At 50.6% G+C, this 23,867-nt stretch overlaps 1 protein-coding gene across 18 annotated transcripts in view; it reads right to left on the bottom strand.

Annotated features, from left to right (window-relative positions):
- Positions 1-20,966: 20,966 nt before the first annotated feature.
- CMKLR1 (chemerin chemokine-like receptor 1) overlaps positions 20,967-23,867 on the bottom strand; it is a 49,551-nt gene continuing 46,650 nt past the window's right edge. For all 18 annotated transcript variants that reach the window (XM_029922108.1, XM_029922107.1, XM_029922112.1 and 15 more), the window contains one exon: positions 20,967-23,654. In XM_029922108.1, coding sequence (XP_029777968.1) covers positions 22,554-23,654 — 1,101 coding nt within the window. In that variant the 3' untranslated portion in view covers positions 20,967-22,553. The remainder of the gene's footprint in view (positions 23,655-23,867) is intronic.

Below are 23,867 nucleotides of genomic sequence, written 5' to 3'. Positions count from 1 at the left end.
CCACTTTTTCCCTAGAGACTTCCGTAACTTCAAGCCAATCCTCCTGGGAATATTAATCCAGGTAGAAGAAGAATAAAAGACATTAATAAAAACAAGATGCATAAATGCATACAGGCAGACAGTTTCCTTAAAAGACTGACCGAGTGAAGGTAGACTTTTGTTTGGACAAACCTTTTAAGTGGTAGCAGCTCTCAAGAAAGAACCACCTGTGAGCAGGACTAGAAAAATCAGGTAAAGGACAGTGAGAACACATGTGCTCAGTGGCACAAAGCTGTGTGGGTACCACACAAAGAAATTATTCAGAGGAGAGTAAACCAAGCCCCACGTCAACATGGCATAATTGCTGTGCCAGCCTGAGAAGCAGCAGAACTGTGACTTAAGTTCCACTATTTTATATGGCTGATTTCATGGATGCTGGATAGTCTTTTCATGTTTCTGAACTACAAGTCACCCCCTCCCCACTCTAGGCAGTTTGAGTTGGAGTCATAAGCTCTTTGATCCCCCTAGTGCAATGCTTCTAATCTTGTGCTTAAACTTAGAGATATCGATGGTGGGTGAATCTTATTTGTAGTGCTACAAATGGGGGGAACTGATCAACAGCTAGCTGGCCTGAGCATCTGAGAGCACATAATTTTTTGCAGCATAAACCCTAAGAAATAACCCCCAAACCATGTGACCCAAGCAGTGAAATAGAAAAAGCCACCTTTTTAAGGTGGGGTTTCTAGGGAACTTTCAAGATCATGTGTTTAAAATCAGGAGGATTCTCAGAGACCACACGTGTTATATAATTATTTTTAAGCCATAGTTTTTCACCCTTCCTTATACCTGTCACCACGTGACTTTGAAACACCCTCCCACTCTGACTCTGGGTTTGGGCATGTAATTTGCATTGGTCAAAAAGAGGTTGATAAATATGATGTAACAAGATGCAGAAAATGTACTTGCATGATTAGATTTTATCTCTTTTTCACATGTCTGATATCCCTGCTAGAGGATGCCAGCAAAGCTCTCCCCAACTTCACAAGCTTGGGCCATTCTAGATCAATCAACTCACACATCTGAGTGGGCCCAGCCAAGATCAGCAGAGCTGCCTAGCCAACCAGCTCAGATGACTGAGCAACAAACCCTGATATTAAAATGCATTGAAATTTTGGGTTGTTATAGAGCATCATCGTAGCAATAGGTAACTTGCATACCGCCCATTCTAGAATTTTGAAAATAGGGTTCCCTGAGTGTTCTAAAGGTGTATGAAAGTGTCCAGAAGGAGGGGAATATTGGGGGAGGTGCCAGCCCCCAACTCTGTTTTAGCTAGAATTGTGCTAGTTTTCTGGTCACCTACTCAAGTTTTGTGCAGGGTTTCATACGATAAAACAATCCCCTGCCTTATCAGTTTAGAATGCTTGGGACAGAAAGTACTAGAATATCTAACTCATAGTGTGTATGTGTGTATGTATATATAGTAATACATATCTTTATATATATATCCTTATATACATATTTGTATCATATATTATATATTTAAAAGATAAAAGAAATCTTGTAGAACTAATTGCCTCAAGCTGCCAACTGCTTATTTCTAGGAATTTGGTGATCCTCACTGGTAACGTGGCTTTTACTATATTTGTCATTCCTCTCTTTAGCTCAGTTACCATAGAATCCTCCTTAGCTTTACTACTTCCTATATGTTTCACTTCAGATATGCCAAGATAGTTGATGATTCATAGCAGCTCCACAAGGGAGGTATTATTCTTATCTCATTTTACAGATGGAATATGAAAACCCAATGCCCAGGGCAGGGGGTGACTTGCCCAAAGTCACACATGTTAGAGGTATATTCTCTGCCTGACTCCAAAGCCTCAATTTGCCATACTATTATCCCACTCAACAAGAGGACTGGAGGTAGACGTTTCCAGGCCCAACACAATGATTCAATAAGGACACCAAAGATCCTTTTTTTTGGCCATTCTCGGTGTGTTCATTTTTTGATGAATGCATATCAAGATGGCTGCCGCAGCCCAAGGCATCAGTGCTTACATTTGAGACATGAAGAAAGCGGATGGGGGCTGCCAGCCAACTCTTCCTTCTCTCATGGCTGTCCCTTTTCAAAGGAAAACAAACTATCCTTCTCTGAACCACACTGCCCCATCCCTTCAGACTTCCCCTTATACTCTATTGGCCAGAACTAGACTCCAGTAAAGCGCTCCTGGCTGTAAAGGAGGCTGAAGAAGTAAAGAGGTGGTAGAGACACAAGGGAGAAGCAGGAGAGGCTTAAGAGAGTCAGGACGTATCCTGGGGGATCTTCATGTTGCTGCTCCAAACAAAATCAGAGCTCTATCAGCAAAGAAGAGGTCAAGAACAGCTGTGGGGTAGTGAGAAGACTCTGGAATCTGCTGCTCCCCCTTTTTAAATTTATTTATTTATTGACAGAGAAATAGAAAGAGAGAGAGAATGAATTCCAAGCAGGCTCCATGCTGTCAGTGCAGAGCCCAATACAGGCTTTGATCTTACAAACAGTGAGATCATGACCTGAGCTGAAATCGAGTTGGATGCTTAAACCAACTGAGCCAGCCATCCAGGTGCCCCATCACCCCATCCAATATAATATTTCAACAAAGTCCTTGACCTCAGCTGTCAGCCCCTTTTAGGACTGATTCAGAGGCAGTCACCTCACCCAAGACCATGCATCCTTTCCTGAGGCAGCCCACATACAACTAACTGACGTAGGGTTTGAAGGGCTGAACACCTCAGCCCAACTTGGGACAACCCCAAAAGACCATCCTCTCTCTCTATGGAGTCCACTGAGATGGTCACTGAGCCCGCATTGCAAATCAACCTCTTTCTGCTTCCTTCCCCACCTGGCACAAAATGTGATCCAAAAGCATACCTTAAGGAATGTCCTGCATGTTAAACTCCATTTCAGAGCCTGCTTCTCTGAAAACCCAGCGTGCAACAGAGGCAACCAAAAGTGTCCCCTACATCAGCCAATAAGAGTTTGCAGTTCACTGGAGTAGATCAGTAAACATTTTATGTAAAGGGTGGAATAGCAAATATTTTAGGCTTTGTGGCCATAAGGTCTCTGTTGAGACAGCTCACCTCAATCTTTCTAGCATGGGAGCACCCCAACAGTACACAAAGGAATGGGTATGGCTGTGGGCCAATAAAACTGTACAGCTGGCCCTCCAACAACACGGATTTGAACTGCACGGGTCCCCTTATACGGAGGTTTCTTACAGGAGGACTATAAATGCAATTTCTCTTAGGACATCCCTAATAACATGTTCTTTTCTCTAGCTTACATTAATGTAAGAATACAGCATATAATACCTCTTAACATACAAAATACATGTGAATGGACTGTTTACATTATCACTAAAGCTTCCGGTCAACAGGCTATTCATAGTTACTTTTTGAGGAGTCAAAGTTACATGTGAATTTTTGATGCTGCAGGATTTAACGCCCCAACCCACAATGTATTTGCAAAACAAGGCTGCGTGCAGATCCATGCCTATAGTTTGCCAACCCTTGGACTAGATCAACTCATGTTACAGCTGAGCAAACGGAAACTTAGAGAGGAAAGAACTAACATTTGCTGAGTGGCAAACATGTGCTAGATGGTGGACTTTGTTGTAGAAGTTAATGTTTGCATATCCAGCTAAGTGCATCCATGAAAGCTACAGGTGAAGCACTTAGATGCCCAGGACACAGTTATATTCATATTGTAACAATAATATGCTTAGTGAGCACTTAAATTGGGCAGGTGTGTGCTCAGGCATACATCCCCTTTTTTCACTTCGGTCTCATAACAGCCCCTGGAGGGGGTGCTGTCATAAGCCCGGATTTACAGATCAGGGTTCTAGGGCTGGAAGGGGAACTGATGTCTTTAAAGTCCCACAACTGCTAAGAGGCAAGTCCAGTCCCGGAGCCCAGCCCCCCAGCCCCAGGGATACAATCAGAGGTGCAGTGCCAGGGTTTTCCTATAGAGCATTCTCCACACAGGATTCCTGCATTAACAAAACCCACCTCAAGCATCTCAGGACACATGCGTCTGGGAGTTTCACAGTCAGGCAGAGACGGGGCCCAAGGCAGACAGTACAGACCCAGGAAGAGCCAGTAATCACGCATGCCCACCACCCACTGGTAGGAGCATATGGGGAGTTACTGCTTTCTGGAGCACCCATTTTACTAGACTATAAGAAGAAGAATCTTCAGGGAGGGGACTGTGATTTTGGGGTTCTAAGTACTTGTGCCATAAACATTTTTATGGCACACATTTTTCCTGCAGAACTCATTGGCTATAAGGCAATTTGTTGGAAATGGTAAAAAAAAAAAAATCTGGTTGACGGTGTGGCTTGACGGCCTGTTGGTTTCATCAACTGGTCGACCCTTTCATTTCCCCACTGATCTCAGTCCTCCTCAAGCCTACACACAGGCACTGAGTTTTGAACTCACGTTTCCCACAGAACTTTAAAAAGGTCTATCAACAGACTTGTGACAACATGCCAAGAACAAACAATAGCATAGAAGCCTTTCAAGACGCAATCCAAAACATCTTGGCACCGGGAAACTAATACCTCTCAACAGAGGGAGACGTTTTAGTGAAAAAAGAAAAAGCGTGATGCCGAACCAACAACAAGAAGTAGAACACTGTGAACCAAAGACTTTGAAGTCAAGTGCTCAGGTCCAACTCAGAAAATAAAATTATTTCCACAGGATTGCTATGACTCTACACACACTTGAAATGCACTCAAATATTTTGTTATCCTGCAGTAGAGCAGGATTTTCGTCTTGTCATTCCGTTTTTTGTGTTTCATAATATCCTGTTTAACGGACGCCTCTCATATTTTTCATTATTTTAACTTTTATGGCAAAACTGCACTACAGCAATTAGTTACCTGGCAAACATGCTTACAGTGAAAACACCAGACGTGGTAATTTTTATATCAGAAAAGGCTCAAATACAGCACAGAGTCAAATGCAAAACAGCCACAGAAATTCAGGATAAAATAAAGAAATGCCAATAAAGTTTCCCAGGTTACAGGCTCCCCTGGCCCACCTCCCCTGCCAGATACCCCAAAATACCTGTTCCCATTCTGCTGGCAGGCTCATGACAAAGGAGGGTTTCGGAACTGGACTGGGGTTGTCTCTGGAGCCCCGCCAACCCCCTGGCCTCTGGCTATTCAAGGCGTGATCCTCACAACAGCTTCATAGCGCCACCTGAGAGGCAATGAGAAATGTGAACTCAATCTCAGGCTCCACCTCAGACCCCGAGGTGGGAATCTGCATGCTAACAGGATGAAGATCCCTGGGGATCCGCACGTGCAGCCCCATTGGGGAGCGTGGCTGCAGACAGCCCCTAGTCACTCCTCAAGCCTCACCTGGACGCAGTAAAGAAGTCAAATAAAGGGGCACCTGGGTGGCTCAGTCGGTTAAGCAGCCGACTTCAGCTCAGGTCATGATCTCACGGTTTGTAAGTTCAAGCCCCACGTCAGGCTCTGTGCTGACAGCTTGGAGTCTGGTGCCTGCTTCCAATTCTGTGTGTCCCTATCTCTCTGCCCCTCCCCTGCTCATGCTCTGTCTCTCTCAAAAATAAATACATGTTAAAAAAAAAAAGAAGTCAAATAAAGAAGGGGTGCTTCTATCAAAGGGTCTTACAGTGGAGCCTGAAGCCATAAGGAGGAGGGTTTTAGGTCCACCCTCACCAGATGGAACCCTGAACTTGTGAAAGGGGCAAAACCACAAATAATAGTCCAAGGATTCTGCCGGAACACATGCAGCTACAGTAAGAAACTGCCTGGAAACCAATATATTCAGCCAAGAGTTTTCCGCCAACACCAGTCAGAACTCTTTGTAAACAACAAACACAGAAACACTCCCTTTTATCTCTCAAAAACCTTGACTTTTGTTTTGGAAGTGGTGGGAGCGGGGACCCTATTTGGGGTGGTACCCAGATCTGTGCTCCTCGAATTGCAATTCTGAGACTCCACATAAGTGCTTTTGGTGTTGTGTCTGCTCTGCCTCTTTCCTCCACCGACAAAGCTGTCTCCTGAGTCCTCTTGGCTGGGTTAGGTGACCCCCTGCTTACCAAATGTCATACCCCGGGCAGCTGCTCCTTTACTCCGTAGGGACCCTCCCTCATCCCGACTCTGGCTACCAGGGGCTGCCACCTTGGTGAAACTTTTAAGTAGTAGGCAATTGGCCAGCATGTAATTCTCACGATAACCCTACAGGACAGAAACCACCACAATCCCCTTTCACAGCTGAGAAAACCCAGGCTTACAGGATTACATGAATTGCTCAAGACAAATACGGAAGAGAAATGGCAGGACTTGAACTTGGGTGGGTCTAAGACCAAGCCAGAGGGTTATGCCACCTGTTACAAAGCACAGCAGGTGGGGAAAGAAGGGGGTTGTGGGGGGAGATGCCTCTGCCCAATGTATGGAACAAGGCATGGACACAAATACCTCAGCACACGGTGCATGAGAAGGGAGTCAGTGCAGAGTGCTCTGGGGGTCTCAGGAAGCAGAAAGTCTGAAATCTGAGTCCTTTTTTCTCCAGCTCCTCTGTGGTTCACAGTCCCCAAGCCAAGGCTTCCCTTAATCCAATTAAAATGAACTTGTTTATGCTTATCAGCTCTTTATTTGGTTAGAAACGTGCAAATTACCCAGAAGCCTCTTTGTCCCTTGAACCAAAAGGCATCAATAAAACTATTAAGTTAAATCCAATTAAACTCAGCTGCTGGAACTTGAACATGGCAGAGCAGAACAGAAGGGAGGGAGGGGCGGGCGGGATTTTGCTGGGAAAGAAGGAATTCTGGCCTCCTCACTTAGTGTGGCTCCGCTCAAGCAGCCCCTGACTGTAGGCAGGGAAAGGGCAGAAAGAGCCACTATGTACCGGGAGCCTGATAGTGGACCTCTAGCAGATGATTAACTCTCTCAGTAACTCTGAAAGATGGATCCAATGGACCCATTTTGCAGATGAAGGAACTGAGGCTCAGAGGGGTGGAGCAATTTGTCCAGAATATCACATAGCTGGGGAGTGGCAGGAGCAGGATTTGAACCCTGGTCTGTCCAAACACTCTGCCTGGAATATTGGAATGTCAGAGCTTAAAGGGTCCTTAGAAGCTGCCTGGCAAGCGCAAGGCTCTGCTAACATGTAGACCCGAGTCTCCGCACCCGAAAATGTGCATAACCATGCCAGCCTGCCAGGGCTTGAGGGAGGTCTGGGAAATGCTGTGTGTGTTAAGTGCCTGACGCATAGTAGGTACCAGTTATAGGCTAATTTCTGATAACTGACTCTTGGCAAAACCCATCTCTTTCCCCTTCCTATTTTCCAGAAGGGAAGGCTGAGACCCAGAAAGGGAACATGACCTCAAGAATACACAGAGACCCCATAACAGAGCAGGGACTCAAGCACGAGTCTCTTGCCCCCTGATTTGGGATCTCATTTCAGACCCTAAGCTGCCTCTCCATTTGGTAAATGAAAATACTGAGGCACACAGAGTAGCAGGCACTGAGTGGCCAGGGTCACCCAGGCGGGTGTTGAGCGCCAGGGCTCCACAGCCACCACACCCTGGACTCGGGCTTGGCACCACCATTCTTCAGTTGCGTTGCGTGGGCACATGCCTTGACCTCCCTGAGCACCTGGCTCCTCCTCTTTAAAAGTGGGGCTCGGGGCGCCTGGGTGGCTCAGTCAGTTGAGCATCCGACTTCAGCTCAGGTCATGATCTCATGGTTGGCGAGTCCGGGTTCTCTGCTGTCATCGCAGAGCCCGCCTCAGATCCTCTGTCCCTGTCTCCCCCTCCCCCCACTCATGCTCTCTCCTCTCTCTCTCTCTCAAAAATAAATTAAAAAAAACTTAAATAGGGCTCATCACACCGTCCCAATGGACGTTTGGGGTGGCATGAGGTCAGCAGGTGGCAGGAGTGCCGGCAGACAGCACTGTGGGCAGAACGCGTGGGGAACGGAGGGAGCCTCTGTTCTCGAAGTCTGCAAAGGCCGGGGTGGGTTCCTCGGTCCCGGCAACCCTAGACCCCGGGGATCCAGACTGCTCAGGAAGGGGGGCAGATGCCCAGGATTCCAGGCAACACGAATCCCATTACAGATACATTATGAACCGTAGGGGATCACACGAAGCACCACCCTCCCCATGGAAGCTTTCCAACCCCGCGCTGCTGGCCCATCCGCCGCTTCCCAGAACTCCAGTAAGCAGCAAGACGAAAGTGAACAGAAGAACGACAGGGGACTGGGCACGGATGCCCTGGCGGCACCGAGGCAGCAATTTTTGTGGTGTGACCACAGCATCTTAAAGTCAGACAAGGGTGGCTCCCAGCCAGCTCTCCTGGGTCCGGCGCCTCACCTCTCTGAGCCTCCATTTCCCCACCTGTGAAGTGTGGGGTCATGCTCAGTAGTCAGTGACGTCTTGTGAATAACTGTCTTGAGATTATTATTCTGACTCTTTTATTCCCATTTTTAAGACCCAAAGCCTGTTGGGAGCCGCAGGAGTTGAGAAGTAATGGTAATGGGGAGCTTTTCTGGAAATGATGGAAGCTGTTCTTGTTAGTGTTCTGAATTCACTCACGAGCTTTGTCGGACTGGCTGGGAGAGCCCATACACGGGAGGGGGCCAGACCTGTTACACCAGAGGAAGGAGGGGGCGACGCTCTGCTGTGGCGTGCTGCAGGGGATGGTGAGCGAGCCGACGGACTCAAGTCAGGCCACTGTCCCAGGAAGGGTTTTCGTTTCCTTTCTTCTCTTCCCTTAACACTGAAAAGCTGTGCGGGGAAGCCCGGCTCCCGGATTCTCCCCGGGTAAGCAGTAGACCCCCTTTCCTGCACCATCCCGAGGCTTACCGCTGGATGATGGAAAAGTAGAGGAGACGATAGAGGAGAAGAAAAAGCTGGTTCTTTTCCAGAATCAGCATTTGTAGAGGAAGGGGGAGGAATTCTGGAGCAAGGACCGGCCAGATGTTTGCTGGGTCTTCCCTCTTGCGAGGTGCTCCTGGTACACCGAGGGCGGGGCTTTCCAGACTGCAGCCCCACCTGGATGGCCTTGCTGGGCACTCCCAGGTCTCGTGTGGCGTGGGTGTGGGTGAAAGCCAGCAGGCGGCCCTGGGGCAGGGCTGGGATGCCTCATCCCTATCCAAGCCGGGAGGACGGCAGAGCCAGGGTACTGGGGCTGGAGGTTTGCGTTTGGGGAGAGGGTGCCGAGGGGAAACTCACCAGCCACGCGCAGAGCTGGGTTCTCTTCCCATGGGTTTCCACTTGCACGTGCAGGGCCAGGGAGAAAGGAGAGAGCTCTCTCTCTGCACCAAGAGGCCCAGGGTCCCAGGGAGCTCTATACTCCCCCTCGCTCTCCTGAGACACCAGACCAAACCCTACCCGCCCCCCATGTGCCCCAAGCCACCCCAGGAGCAAAGCAGGGGCAGCACCTGAAAGAGGGTGAGTGTGATTATCCAAGGGGGACTTAACTCAGGAAACTGTAAAAACAACCTTTGAACAGAAATGTTAAAACTGGTTATAACAGAACAGACTGGGTGGCTTAAAGGACAGAAATGTACTGTCTCACAGATACGGAAGCTGGGAGGCCAAGATCAAGGTGCCGGCTGGGAGGGCTCATCCGAAGGCCTCCCTCCTTGGCTTGTCGATGGCTTTTTCCCAGTGTCTCTCATGTCATCTCTCTATACGTGTCTGCACTCAAACATCCTCTTTCTAGAAGGATACCGGTCAGACTGGATTGGGGTCCACCCTAATGACCTGATTTTCACTAGATTATGTCTATAAAGGGTCTGTCTCCAAAGCAGGTCACATTCTAAGGTCTGGGGAGGGTAGGACATCAACACGTGAATTTTAGGAGGGGAGGCAATTCAATCCATAACGTTAATAAAGCTTAATTTTTTCTGTTTTCTGTATTGTTTCCTGCCAGCGTGGGGTGGGGGATGGGAGGGGTTTGGAGAGAGGGCATAAGGAAGACCACGTGAGCTACAAAGAAATTACATTTTCTTCACACAGCCAAACTGTAGCAGGCATTCACGGCACAGCCCCAATTTATAATTTAGGCAGAATTTGCGCAGCCTCCAGAATCACTGGCCTGGATTGGGCACGGCCTCCAGAGATAACAAGGCAAACGAAGTCTCATAGCGCCAGTAAAAGGGAAAACTGGAATTGAGCATTACAGCAGCGAGAGCCGGCAACTTTTTAAGCACATAATGTTTTCCAGGTGCCGCGATAAGCTCTTTACATGGATTATTTTATTGAATCCTCCTGCAACCCTACAAGGCATGTCTATTACACTGCAGATCTTACAGATGGGCAAACCCGGGCTCAGAGCTCGACGGTCATTTGCCCAATCGAACTGGCCGGATTCCAGAGCCTGCGTGTGGGATCGCTGCCCACCGGGCCAGCCCCTCCTTCCTGAGCTAGCTGACCTCTTCTTAAAGCCTCAGGAGCTCTTCTCTCTGCTGCTACGGGAGAAGGGATAGAAGGTATCCAGAGGCTGGGCTGGTGGGCCATCGCAGGACTCAGGTCTATAGTAGCTTCTCCTGGGCGACCCCATCAGGGGACCCCAAAGACAATAGAAATAATACTTCTAAAAAGAAAGCAATGTAAATGTCCATCCACGAGGAATTGGCTAAATTACCTGTGGTGCATCTTCCGGATCGGCCCGGCAATCACTTGAATAATCAATGCTTTTGTGGGGAACCTTGATGGCCTAATTTTTAAAAAATGAATAGAGGCGCCTGGGCGGCTCAGTGGGTTGGGTACCCAACTCTCGATTTCAGCTCAGATCATGATCCCAAGGTCATAGGATGGAGCCCCAAGTTGGGCTCCACAAGGGGCGTGGGGCCTGCTTAAGATTCTCTCTCTCTCTAAGCCTGGGTAGCTCAGTGGGGAAAGCATCCAACTTTCGATCTGGGCTCAGGGACAGAAGGAGCGGGGCTGTGCTTTGCCCTCCTGGGGGTCGCATGGTGCATTCTGGAGCTGCTGGGAAGGTCTGGGGCCATGTGTGCAGCCACCCTGGGCCAGGGGTCTGTGACCTGCGGACTGGGCACCCTGAGTGCTGTCCCCCGTATCCGTGCATCACAGCTGCGGGGCTTGGCAGTCTGTGTGGGCCTGGCAAGGAAGGTGGGCCCGCACCGCCATCTACCCACGGGTCTGGGGCATGGTAAGCAGCTTGCCACCCAGCAGCTAAGAGGAGGCTGAACCAAAACTGCCCCCCTGAGGTCCAAAAGAGAGCGACATTCAGAATTCAGGTCATTCATTTAGACAAAAAAAAAAAAAAAAAAAAAAAAAGCAAGCCTGAAATCCCCATGACTTGATTTGGAATGATCTAGAAAACTTTGGATCTTTTGTAGTAAATTCTTAATGTTTTATATTGTTAATATCTTGAAAACCTGCTAAATGCCGCCCAAAGCCTTATTACTATTTTCAGATTCTTTCAATAAACAGACTTGTTTAAAAAGTTTAAAAAAGAAAAAAGGTCACTGAGAGCATGGAGCCTGCTTGGGATTCTGTCTCTCCCTCTCTCTTCCCCTCCCCCGCTCTCTCTTTATCTCTCAAAATAAAGAATAAAATTTTTAAAAATCTCTATCTCTCCCCCTCTCACATGCTGTCTCTCTAAAATAAAAAATAAAATATTTTTAAATGGATAAAAATGTTATAGGAAAGAATATATATACAAATCTTTTCACTAGACTGACAGATATTGAAATATAAAGACACACAGACTAGACTGTAAATCATAAACTGAAATACTAATGGCGATCATACCTGGGTGATCTCAGGAATTAAAAGTGATTTTCCTTTTCTTTTTGCTTGCTTATACAATTTTTTTTTTTTTGCCTAAGATTATGCATTACTTAATACAGAGGAAAGGAGGAAATCATTACTCGCGGGAAATAAAAGAGTAAGTTCTTAATTTCTAAGCGCTGCCGCCCTCCCCCCCCTCGTGGTTCCGCTCAGATCTGAAGGTTTATGGTTTCCCACGACAAGAGGGTGAATGTGCAGGCTGATTAACTCACATCTCCTACCCTCTCTGGGGGAGACAGCACCGGAGGCCTGTCCCCAATCCCCTCCCCTTTTGGGGTAGGACCCTGAGTTTGGGTGTGCACCCTTCTTGCAGGTGGCTAAACCGGTTCCTTTCTCTCTGGTGATTGGTTGAGCCTTAGCCACGTGACCAAAGAGGTGTAAGGGGAGTTTGCTGGGCGCTCCAGGAGAGGTTCTCTTGCAACTTTGCAAACTATTCTCTTCCATCTGCTTGACGGAAACTATCTTATGACCAGGAGAGATGCCGGCCTGGCGACAGACCCTAACCTCTGCGGATGACAGAGCAGAGAGAAGGAGACACTCTGGGACCTTGATGGCATCATTCAGTGGCTGAAGTCCCAGCCCAGGGTGGAGGAATGCACTTTCCCCCTGACATTCCTCGAGGTTTCTATTACTTGCAGCCTAATGCACCCTGACTGATGTCATCGTATTTCCTCCGCGCTCACTTGGTTTAGTTCACACGGTGAATCCCGAGATGAATGCCAACCAGCAGGGATTATTAGGACTTTTCATTTGTGTTATTTATATTCCTAGCCTTTGAAGATACACTGATTGTCTGTTTCTCTGCTTCTCAAGCCTACATGGATTGATGTGTCCAAACCAAAATGTGAGAAAAGACCTAGCTGTTCAGATGATCGTGTATAAGAGGAGGGAAGACCATTGCTGGCCACAGGGAACACCTCAGCTCTTGCCCGGGCTTACCTCTGATGGATTGTGGGACCAACTTCCCTTCCTGGGGGAGGGATTTGACGCAACTGTCCATAAGGACCTTGTCATCTGATTGAACAAGCCATTTCCAAGGATCTACCCGCATCCTTGAAGATGCTGTGGTCAGGTGATCAGGAAGAGGTATGCCATCCAGGATCTGGACAAGGTGACATGTCAGAGCCCAACAAGCCAGAACACCTATTGATCCTATGGTGAGTCTGGAAGGGGGCCAGGGAACCCACTCCATTCCCGATTTCTTGTCCTGTCAATGTGCCCCAACTCCTGCGATTTCACCTTGAGAGGCCACTCTTCTGGGTTAGGTGGTGGCATCTCCCTGCCGGACTTTTGAAGTAGAGGAGGAACTGTGGGATCAACCGCTGTCCTAGTTTGAGGCGTCAAGGAGGGGAAAGCAGTTGCTGACAGCTGCATCCTGGTTCCCAGAATCCATCTCAATTCCCAGCCAAGATGTGAGTCTTCTCTCTCTAACTCCCGGGAGCTTTGAGGCATTATAACAGAAAGCCCTTCTCTCCATTCTGTACTAATTCTCTGGACCTAAGTTATTTAACTCCAGAAGTGGCAAATCTAATAGAGAGTGTAAGAAGCCACAAAAGTAGGGGCGCCTGGTGGCTCAGTCGGTTCAGTGCATGACTCTTGATTTCAGCTCAGGTCATGATCTCACGGTTTGTGAGCTGGAGCCCTGCATTGGGCTCCACTTAGGATTCTCTCTTTCTATCTCTCTACCCTCCCCCGCTTTCTCTCTCTCAAAATAAAATTAAAAAAAGAAAAAGAAGCCAGAGAGCTATATGGATATGGGTTCAAATCCCAGCTCTTTTACGTATTAATACATCATAAGATTCATGAAAGTAAGGGTGGGAGCTGCTGATGTATCCCTAGAACCCAGCACAGTCCCTGGCACATAGTAGGTGCTCAGTAAAAATCAATGGGCAGACATCAGTGTGGTTCTGGGAAATGTGCTTCACCCCTTTGAAGGTCAGCTTCTTCATCTCTAAAGATAGTTTTACCCTACAGGGATTTTTTTCTGTTTTATTTTTCTTTTTATGTTTATTTAATTTTGAGGGGGGTGGTTGTGGAAGGGCAGAGAGAGGGAGAGAGAATCCCAAGCAGGCTCCAGCACTGTCAGGACAGAGCCCAGTGCAGGGCTCGAACTCATAAGCCATGAGATCATGACCTGAGCCGAAATCAAGAGGCAGTCGCTGGGGCACCTGGGTGGCTCAGTCAGTTAAGCGTCCGGCTTCAGCTCAGGGTATGATCTCAAGGTTCTTGGGTTCGAGCCCCGCATCAGGCTCTATGCTGACAGCTAGCTCAGAGTCGGAGCCTGCTTCAGATTCTGTGTCTCCCGCTCTCTCTGACCCTCCCCTGCTCGCACTATCTCTCTCAAAAAAAAGAAAAAAAAAAAAAAGAGGCAGCCACTTAACTGACTGAGCCACCCAGGCGCCCCATACCCTGCAGGTTCTTAATGAGGATAAAATGAGGTGATGGATGGACGTTGCCCCTGGATGCTTGTCACCGTGCCTGAAATGCCATCACAAGTCACTCCTTCCCAGTCTAGCACTGGGGTCTGAGCCGTGGCCTGGACATAGTAAACTGCCTGCCGTCAACCAGGGGCTTGCCAGCTATGCCCACCCACCGGCCATGGCTGAGAGCCCCCTTTCCACAACCCCATGTGTGTCCTTGCTCCAACATCGGGAGCCTACCAGAAACTCATTCAATCATCCAGATATTTGCTGTGTGGGCGCCAAACATCTGCATGGTGGAAACCAGGGGAAAGATCATCCTGGGGTCCGCCTCTCCCAGAGCTGGGCATCTGGGCTCCAGGGATACTCGGACATCAGGTTTCTAGCTGTACTTTCTGCTGGAGTATCGCCCAGCACCCAACATGGACCTGGTGCCCAGTTGGTGGCTCCCTCCATGATTTCTAAGTGGAAGGATAAACACAGGAAGTTTGTGGTCATGGTGTACCAGCCAAATCCTTAACAGAGTCCTGGTCCGGAAGAGAACTGCAAAACAATGCTGGGGGTGTGGTGGGTGGGAGGGAAGGCATCTGGTTCCTTTATTTTCCGGCTGCAATTAATCAGACAAAGGGGAAAGGAAAAGGCCAAGGGAAATAAAAGCACTGAATGGAAATCTCCTTCCCCCTCCTGATGGCATGAGGGTGAAGAGCCCTGTGGTGGCTCCTCCATTTCTGATCCAGAGGACCTGGGGTCTCCACATCTGTGAAATGGGAGATCGTTTCCTCCTGCAAGTTTCATCAGGATAGAAAAAACTGTGAAAATGCTTTGGAAGTGGTGTATTGTAATAGTGATCATCTTGAAAGTCAATAATGGCGATGATGCATCTGGGGCACCTGGGTGGCTCAGTCAGTAAGTGTCCCACTACTCAGGTCATGATCTCACAGTTTGTGAGTTTAAGCCCCGCGTCAGGTTCTGTACTGACAGCTCAGAGCCTGGAGCCTGCTTTGGATTCTGTCTCCCTCTCTCTCTCCTTCAAAAATAAATGAACATTAAAAAAAAATAAATAACGTCAGCTTATGGTTATCTCTCCATTGATCCCACAAAGGATTGTGAGCGTGTTTCCTGGGCTAAGCACTGCTCTGGGTGCTGAGGATACAGAGGTGGGCCGGACAGATGTAGCCCTCTCTCCCCAGGGCCCTGATGGAGCTCCCCACCCAGGAGGGGCACAGACTTAACATAAACTTCTTCCAGATGGAAAGGAAGTAGTATAATGAGTAGAAAACAGGGGATCTGATAGACAGTGAGTGGGGATGGGGCTGCATAACCAGCAGGGAGGGGTCAGCGAGAGCCTTGCTCAGGAGAGGCTGAGGCCTGAAAGACGAGGGGACCCAGTCATGCATCAGCGGTCTGGGAACAGCAAGTGCAAAGGCAGGGAGGAACGCTGGGCTGGGGAGCAGCGGGAGACACAGATGGAGGAGACCAGACCGATCCTCTAGGGCTTTCAACACCATCCTAAGGGGGTTGGATTGCTGTGCTCTGTGAGGGGAACTCACTCTGGCTGCTTTGGGGGGGGGTTGTGTGTGGGGGGGCAAGCCTGGACACAAGGAGGCTAGCGGGGAGGCTGGTGTACATCCAGATGAGAGTGGGCGGTGCCCGTGAGCCGGTACCTGCTACGTTCCTGTGTGCGACACCTCATTTAATCCTCCCAGCAACCCTGTGAGGCAGGTTCTAATTAGACCCATTTTACAGATGAGAAAACTGAGGCTTTGGAGCTGTCCAAGGTAGCACCTTAACCTTAGCCCTAACCCTAGCTGATGTAAATGGTGGAGCTGGGGTTCAAGCCCAGGCATTGATGCCTGAGCCCATGGGACACTGTGTCCTAGCCATCAAAGGCCTTTTGAATCAGGGCACAGGGCTGGGGCCACCCCTGGGAGGGCTCAGTCCCTCCCGAGATGCTGCCACCCTGGATGGACCCTGCCGGGACCATCTCCCTCCGAGTTGCCCTCTTGAGCCAGAGAGAAGCTCCCAGACCTGGGTCTGTTGAGATCGCCAAAGGATGCAGGGAGTCACTCCTGCAGGAGCGCAGTGAATGAGTTCATTTTTAAATTTTATTTTAAGATGTATTCTTCAAAATGCTTCTCTCAAGGCCTAACTTCCTACAGTGGCGTGCAGAAATCATCTCTGTGTAGACAAATGAGGTTTTACGTAGAAGGATGGCCACGGAACTACTTCCTGGGTCTGGATAGAGAGCGTTGTCCCCCATATCCAGGACAGCTGTGAGGGATGGCGTTTATGTCCCAAACACAGTATGTCTCTGCCCTGACCCAGGGTTTGCCAAGGCCTCCTGCCTCCTCTTCAGCCAGGATTCTGCTGGAAATGCCCCCAGGGACCCCCAAATCCTGGGGAGGGGTCCTTCGGGGCAGATGGGCACCAAAGCCCCTATGGACAAATGATGGAGACAGCAGCTCAGTGAACGCCCAGGTCTCTGGAAAGTGGCTCATGCACGCATTTCCCCACACACCCCACCTCACAGCAGCCAGTAAGTTGCAGTGTGGGGGTGTCTGTGTCCCAATCTGATTTGCAAAGAGGCCTCAGTTTTATCATCTGTAAATGGGGGGTGGGGATGGGAAGGGATGAGGTTTCTAAGATTCCCAGGGCTGTGAGGCAATGACAAGCCCACCCTGACACCTTCCTCTGAAAGGAAAAAGCCAGATTCCCCACTCCCACCCTCCTTAAAATCTGACACTGGACAGAGAGTGTGTGTTTGCCTTCCTCTCTCTCAGGAGGGGTCTCTTGAGAGGGCAGTTTGCATTTGCAAGTTGCTTTAGAGTCAGACACACTTGAGTGTGAATGCTCACTCTGTCACTTTCTAGCTGTGTGACTCCGGGCAAGACACCTCCCCTCTGTGAACCATCCATTTCCTCATCTGGAGTGGGGATAGTAATGGGTCCTACCACAAAGGCTGTTGTAAGGATTCAATGAGAAAATGCAACTAAAGCGCATGGAGGAGACCCAAACCTTGGGCTTGCACAATGAATATTACCTACTATTAATAGTGTTGGTATTGCTTTCTTCAAGCTTTGAGCACAGGGCAAGTGTCTTAGATGCCTGTGTTTCTTCCACCCTTGGCCAAGGGTCTCCTTGCCCCCTCCCCACCCCCAGCCCCTGCCTGTGGCCAGGACCCTAGAGCAACAGCTAGCCGACTCCCAGGGGGAGAGACTTCTGGAAGATCCCCGGGACAGACTTCGGATGACCTCTAAAGTTAAACCCCGGTCCAAGCACTTAGCGTCTTGTCTGCATAAATTCCCCTCAGCCGCCACCCGCAATTGCGGCATTAATGTGCCTCTGTTCCTCGTAGGTTAATATATGTATTATTTATAGACCTTTATTATGTGCTCGGAGGGCTCCCCTGAGAAATGTGATTGTGCACTGGGAGGTAAATTTGAATAATATTTACAATTAATTTCCGTCAATAAAGCAACGCGCCGAGGCCTCTGTGCCGCTGAAATGGGCCCGGGGTTGGCTCTCTGCTAAGCGCTCCCCAGAGAAAGCTTGGGTAGCTTCTAAGCAGTTCTAGAATAATCCACTTCTCTCAGGCTCTGCCTCTGCTCCCAGTGCACTCATCTGGGGACTGTAGCTGCCTCCTGGCTTCCCCTTCTGCCCTTCTCCATCCTGTCCTCCCCAGAACGCCCCCCCTCATCAGGCATCCTTGCAAATATGCAGGTCTGAGCGTGGCCCCGCCCTGCACGTGGCCCCCTTGCCCTGCTCTCCGTCCTGTCTCCTCTGTGCTCTCTGCTGCAGCGCCAGCCCCCTCCAGTCCCTGGCAATCACTTTCCCCTCCCCCACTGTTCCTCCACCTGGAGCACCCATTCCCGCACCCCCTGCCCAGTCAGCGCCCCCCATCCTTCACATCTCAACTCCAGCGTCTCTTCCCTGAGGTTTCCCTGGTCTTTGGACAGGGCTGAACTCCCTAGAATACGTGTGTAGCACTTAGTGTGGCTGTTTTTGTTGAGGGTGTGGTTTTTTAAAAAATATTGGTGATCTCACCCACTGACCAATGAATGTGCTCATGAGGACAGACTGTAAAATGTCCTGATCAGTCTTGCATCCGGTCCCTACCACAGGGCCTGGCAAGGAGAAGGTGTGAAACAGATTTTTATTGAATGGATGAATGGGTGGATATAGAAATGGTTATGTAAATGGATGGGTGGGTGGATGTGTAGATGGATGTTAGGGCGGATGGGTAAGCGTTATCTTGAGTGAGTCCCTAACAATCTCCCATCTGCGGTTGCTAAGAAACTGAGATAAGTGGAAAGAATGCTTTTCAAAATTCAGCTTCTTTGGAGTCCTTAATTTAAGGAAGGATCGGGAATTTGGGGTTTCCTCCATCTGCCTCACAACACTGCTGTGTGTCTTTGGACAGTGCACTCTACTTGTCTGAGCCTCGCCTGCTACTCCGGGAGGTGGATGGGGAAGGCTTGGAGCTGGGGAGGGGGGGCGCAGGCACATCCTGCACAGAACCCCACTCTTGCTTCAGTCTCTTTAATCAAAAGCAGCTTTGTCCTCAAAAGGAGACAGCAAGCAAGGCCCCTCCTGAATTATTTCGTGGTTCGTGGTTGGACAAGTGGATTCTTGGTTCCTCTTGGTCCTGGAAGGGACCGCCAGCAGCAATTTTCCAAATCCAGGGTCTGGCAACCACAGGCCCAGGGTACCCCAGTGCCAGCCCGGGCACAGCATGCCACGGCGGGACGGGAGGGGGAAGAACTGGGGAATTGTGGACCACTTCCATCCGAGCAAACACAAGCTGGGTTTGCAGCAAAGGGCAGCTCTCGAAACCTCTGTTCCCTCATCTATAAAACGGGAGAGGCCCTCACAGCTCTCACTGTTGGGTTCTTTTTGTTTGTTTGTTTTTTAGAGAGAGAGACAGAGAGACAGAGAGAGACAGAGAATCCCAAGTCGGTTCTGCACTTTCAGCACAGAGCCCAACATGGAGCTCAGGCTCACAAACTGTGAGATCAGGACCTGAGCCGAAATCAAGAGGTGATTGCCCAACACACTGAGCCACCTCGGTGCCCTTCACTGTTTGGTTCTGTCCCCTCCCACACAGCCCGGCCCCTAAGCCTTCCAGAGCAGAGTCTGGGGGCAGACTCCTCCCTCAGTCAACACAACACCCAGCCCCTCCCCCCTTATCCCTTTGCTTACCCTCCTTCCTCCCCGGGGGATCTCAGGCCACAGACATGGTTCAAAGACCGGCTCCACCGTTTACTAGCTATGTGAGTCTGGACAGCTGGGGTCTGCAATCCGAACTTCCCTCTCTGCTCATCCAGGTGGCTCTGGTGGTCTTCACCTTGGACCTTTTTGAGGGTCTGATGAGATCGAGAGCCCGACACATAGTAGGTGCTTCATACATGCCAAGCCCCCTTCCTTTCTCCTTATTTGCATTTCCTCTGTGTTTCCCTCTCCCCTCCCTCTCAAACATCGCCTTCATCTCCTGACCCTGTGCTTGCTTCCCAGAACCCCCTTGGCCCACCAACCCCACCCCCAACCCGCCCCCAACCTGCCCTGGAAGCGGCACTAAGGCCTCAGTGGATGGCCGAGTCCTGGCCCCAAGGCGGCCTCTCAGACACACAGCATGTTGGCTGCCTGTGGTGTAACTCAGGCTCATACTTTGGGAGCCGCAGGACCTTTGCATCTGTGAGATCCTTTGAAGAAGCTATAGGGACAAGATTAAGGAGGATATCATGGTTGTATTTAAGTATTTAATGGGGAACTGCCGGTGGGGCAGCCAGAAAGAGGCCCAGCCCTAAGGAGGAAAACAGCTGGTTTGGATTCTACTCCTACTCATCAGCTTTTCCAACAACAAACAGATTTCCTGGCTCCCGGGCCCGCTGGGCTTGCAGCCCAGGAGGAGGGAGGGACCCGCCTGAACAAGGAGCACCTGGGGTCGGAGTCTGAGTGGCTGGTGACCGACTCTGGGGTCTGGACACATCCCATGCCATCTCGTACCTTCACTTGTGAAGTTGGGACAATACTTACAGCTCCCTATTTTTGCTCTCCCATGGTCCAAGTTCAAATTTCTTTTTTTTAATGTTTTATTTATTTTCAAGAGAGAGAGAGACAGCATGAGCAAGGGAGGGTCAGAGAGAGAGGGAGACACAGAACCCGAAGACAGGCTCCAGGCTCTGAGCTAGCGGTCAGCACAGAGCCCGACGCGGGGTGTGAACCCACGAACCGTGAGATCATGACCTGAGCTGAAGTTGGACGCTCAACCGACTGAGCCCCTAAGTTCAGGTTTTTTGAAGCCATTGGGCGCCCTGGCATAGGATCCACTCAGAGCTGCCTCATAAGCACCATGACCCAAGGAGGGAAGGAACAGTCTGTCTCTTAATGAGGTGTGATTTCCAAGCAGCCCGTGGCCTCGGGAACTTGCCCAACGTTGTGTAGACATGTCATCTGTTCATTGCACCTCGTCAGAGAACTGGCTTCACAATGACCACATTTGGAAGAGAAGAGAGTGTGGACACGGAGAGGCCAGAGGGCGTCGGGCCCACCAGTGACGGCCTCCTGCCCAGCCCGCCTCTCCCCGCTGCCTTCCCCGGTGGCCTCAGGGGGTGCAGGGGGTGCAGGAGGCAGGAACCACGGCGGGCGCGCGCACGTGCACTCGGATGGATATCAAGGGAACTGGAGGCCAAGAGTATTTTTGTTGCCGTGGTGGGTCATTTTCAAAAACAATTTGCAAAGCTGATGTATCGGCCATGAAGATGTTTATATTAATCGGCTGAAGAAGGGATATGTACAGTCAAAACCCCAAGCCTCCCTCAAAACCCTGATCCTGCAGCCTTATTTGAGCCAGACACACCTAGTTTGCGACGCAGGCTCTGGTGGAGACCAGCTGGGCGCTCTCAGGAAAGTTACTTAACCTCTCTGAGCTTCACATAGGTAAAAGAAGTAATAAGTGTAAGCCAGGGCTGCTGGGAGGAGTAAATTTAGCATAGGGTGCACTAAATAAGCGTAGGCTATCACGATAGTCTAGAATATTCTCAATAGATACATTTGCCATTGGGGGAAAAAAAGTTTCTGGAGCCAGACAGAGCTGGGTTCACAACTCTGCCTCATGTCAGCTGTTTATTAGTGGGCGCATTACTGCCCCCCCCCCCGCCCCGCCGAGCCCCACCTTTGTCATCTGTAAACGGGACAAGGACACTGGCGCACAGGACGTGTCGGTCCCAGGTGAGAAGAGGCAGCATGGCCACCAGGCCAGGCTCTGCAGAGTTCAGGGACAAGCCCTTGGACATGCTCTTCAACCTGCAAGGTGCTCCCAGGTTGCTTCCTGAAGCCAGTTTTGGCAAGGCTTTGAGGAAGCCAGGGCGGGGGTTGGGGGGATGCCCTCCTTCCCAGGCCCCCCGCCCTGGCGTTAGCGCCTGCTGCCAGGGCCAGTGGATCAGGAAAGGAAGGGAAAACCCCAGCAATGGGGAAGAAGCTGAGGGTAAAGCTGTCCCCCACGGCCCAGCCCAGAGGCAACACGTGCAAGGTGACAGCGGACCTGGGGCGAGGGGCTGACACCACCCCCACCCCCTAAAAATAGCTGCAGCCCAAAGTGCCTCTGCCCTGAGAGGTTCCAGGGTGAGTGCCTTCAGGCCCGTCCTTTGAAGGGCCTCTGCTCTGCCCTCTCCACCCCTTCCCCAGGCTCCACCTGTCCTACCCTCATAAAGAGCCCACGGGCTCCTGGGGACCTGTTCTCTGCCTTTCCACCCGATCTGAAAGCCAAGTCCATGGTCCTGGCAGTTCACGAGTCCCTGTGTCACCTTCCTCTCCCAGATAACATGTGCACCTTCATGTGCCCTCACCCCGGGGAATGATGGGGGTGGTGGGATTTCTGGCTGGCCAGTGATGTGGGAATGTGGGGTGAGGCGTGATTTTGCATCACACCAGGTTCGCTCTGGCCTCCCCCTGCCCCTCTGGCCAGGAATACACCCTGTGGCGTGTTTCTCATTCCAGGGGAGCATGGAATAGATAGCTTAATCCCTCTGTCTTATGCTGATCCCAGTTCAGGGCGGTGCTTTTGAGAATTTCCCATTTTTACTTTGGGGTCAGCCAAGGCTGATCTTCCAAGACATAAGGGGTGCTGGTTCAAGGCCAGAGTGACATGGCATGCTCTGTCTGCCGTGCCACTCGAAGAACAGAGTTCCAAGCCCTGGACTCCCAGTTCAAAACACTGATGAGCCCTGTGTCAACCACAGCAGGTGTTGGTGGGTCTCTGCGGTGGTCTTCGGAAGGCATGGCTTTGGGCCTCCAAGGCTGGAGCATCTGTCCACCGGGAGGCCCAGAGGAGGCTCAAAGCATGCTGGTCTCCTTCTCGTTGATTGATGACATCTTGGTAAAGCTCCTGTGGCTGGGGTAGGAGGAGTGGCCTGTGTCCTCGCTCAGAGCATTCACCAGGCGGGAGAAGAGGGCCACCTTGAACTTCTTGAAGTCCTGGCCCATGAAGACGTACAGGATGGGGTTCATGCAGCTGTTGGCAATGGCGATGGCAGTGGCCAGGGGCACACCCAGGCTGAAGACGGAGCCAGGCACGGTGGTGTGGTGGAGCTCCAGCAGGTAGAGCGTGTGGTAGGGACACCAGCAGAGGAAGAAAGTGGTGATGATGGTCACGATGATCTTAAAGGGCTTCTTGGTCTTGGCCAGGCGGTTGCGCCGCAGCTTGCAGGCGATGGTGAAGTAGCAGGCCGTGATGATGAGCACAGGGACCAGGAAGCCACAGAGGAAGCGGGTGACAGTCACCACCATGTGCCGGCTAAAGCCCACAGCATCCAGCCGGGAGTGGGCGAGCCGCGGGGCAGAGCCGGCCGCAGACAGGCTGAAGTTGTTAAAGCAGGAGATTTTCCCATGCACCTGGGCCGTGTCCCGGAAGACGAGGGATGGGGAGCTCAGGAAGAAAGCCAGGACCCAGATAACCACGCAGGCCATGCAGGCCAGCCTCACGCCACGGTGGTTCTGGGACCAGACGGGAAGGAGCACGGAGACGCAGCGGTCGAAGCTGATGACGGTCAGCAGGAAGACGCTGGTGTACATGTTGTGGATGAGCAGGAAGTTGCTGATCTTGCACATGGCCGTCCCAAACACCCAGTGGTAGTCCATGGCGGTATAAGCGATGTGGATGGGGAGGAAGACGTTGAACAGGAAGTCCGCCACGGCCAGGTTGAGGAACCAGATGGTGTTCACTGTCTTCTTCATCTTAAAGGTGGCGATGACGATCACCAACCCGTTGCCCAGGATCCCGAGGAAGCAGATGATGCTATAGACCACCACCAGGAAGATCCTGGTCACCTTGCCTTCCAGGGGAGACGACTCCTCCAAAACCACGATGGGCTCAAAGTCATCTGAGTAGTCCTCATCATAGGAGAAGGACATGTTGTAATCCTTGTCCCCCATTCTCTGCAAGGAGAGATAGGAGTCATTAGGGGAGACTGGCTCCAAGAGGTTGATCAACACCAGCAAAGACTGACGGGTGTTCTGCCCGACTCAGAGCAAGGCCAGACTGCTTAACTACTCACTTAACTACAAAGCCCATTTTACAGATGGGAAAACTGAGGGATAGAGAGCTTAAGTCACCTACCGGAGTTCTACAGCTGAGAAGAGGTGGAACCA

This window comes from Suricata suricatta, chromosome 14 (genome assembly GCF_006229205.1).
Source record: "Suricata suricatta isolate VVHF042 chromosome 14, meerkat_22Aug2017_6uvM2_HiC, whole genome shotgun sequence".
In the NCBI taxonomy this organism is placed as follows: domain Eukaryota; kingdom Metazoa; phylum Chordata; class Mammalia; order Carnivora; family Herpestidae; genus Suricata; species Suricata suricatta.
Note: the sequence above shows the minus strand (reverse complement) of the source record. Positions and strands in the feature narration are given on the sequence as shown.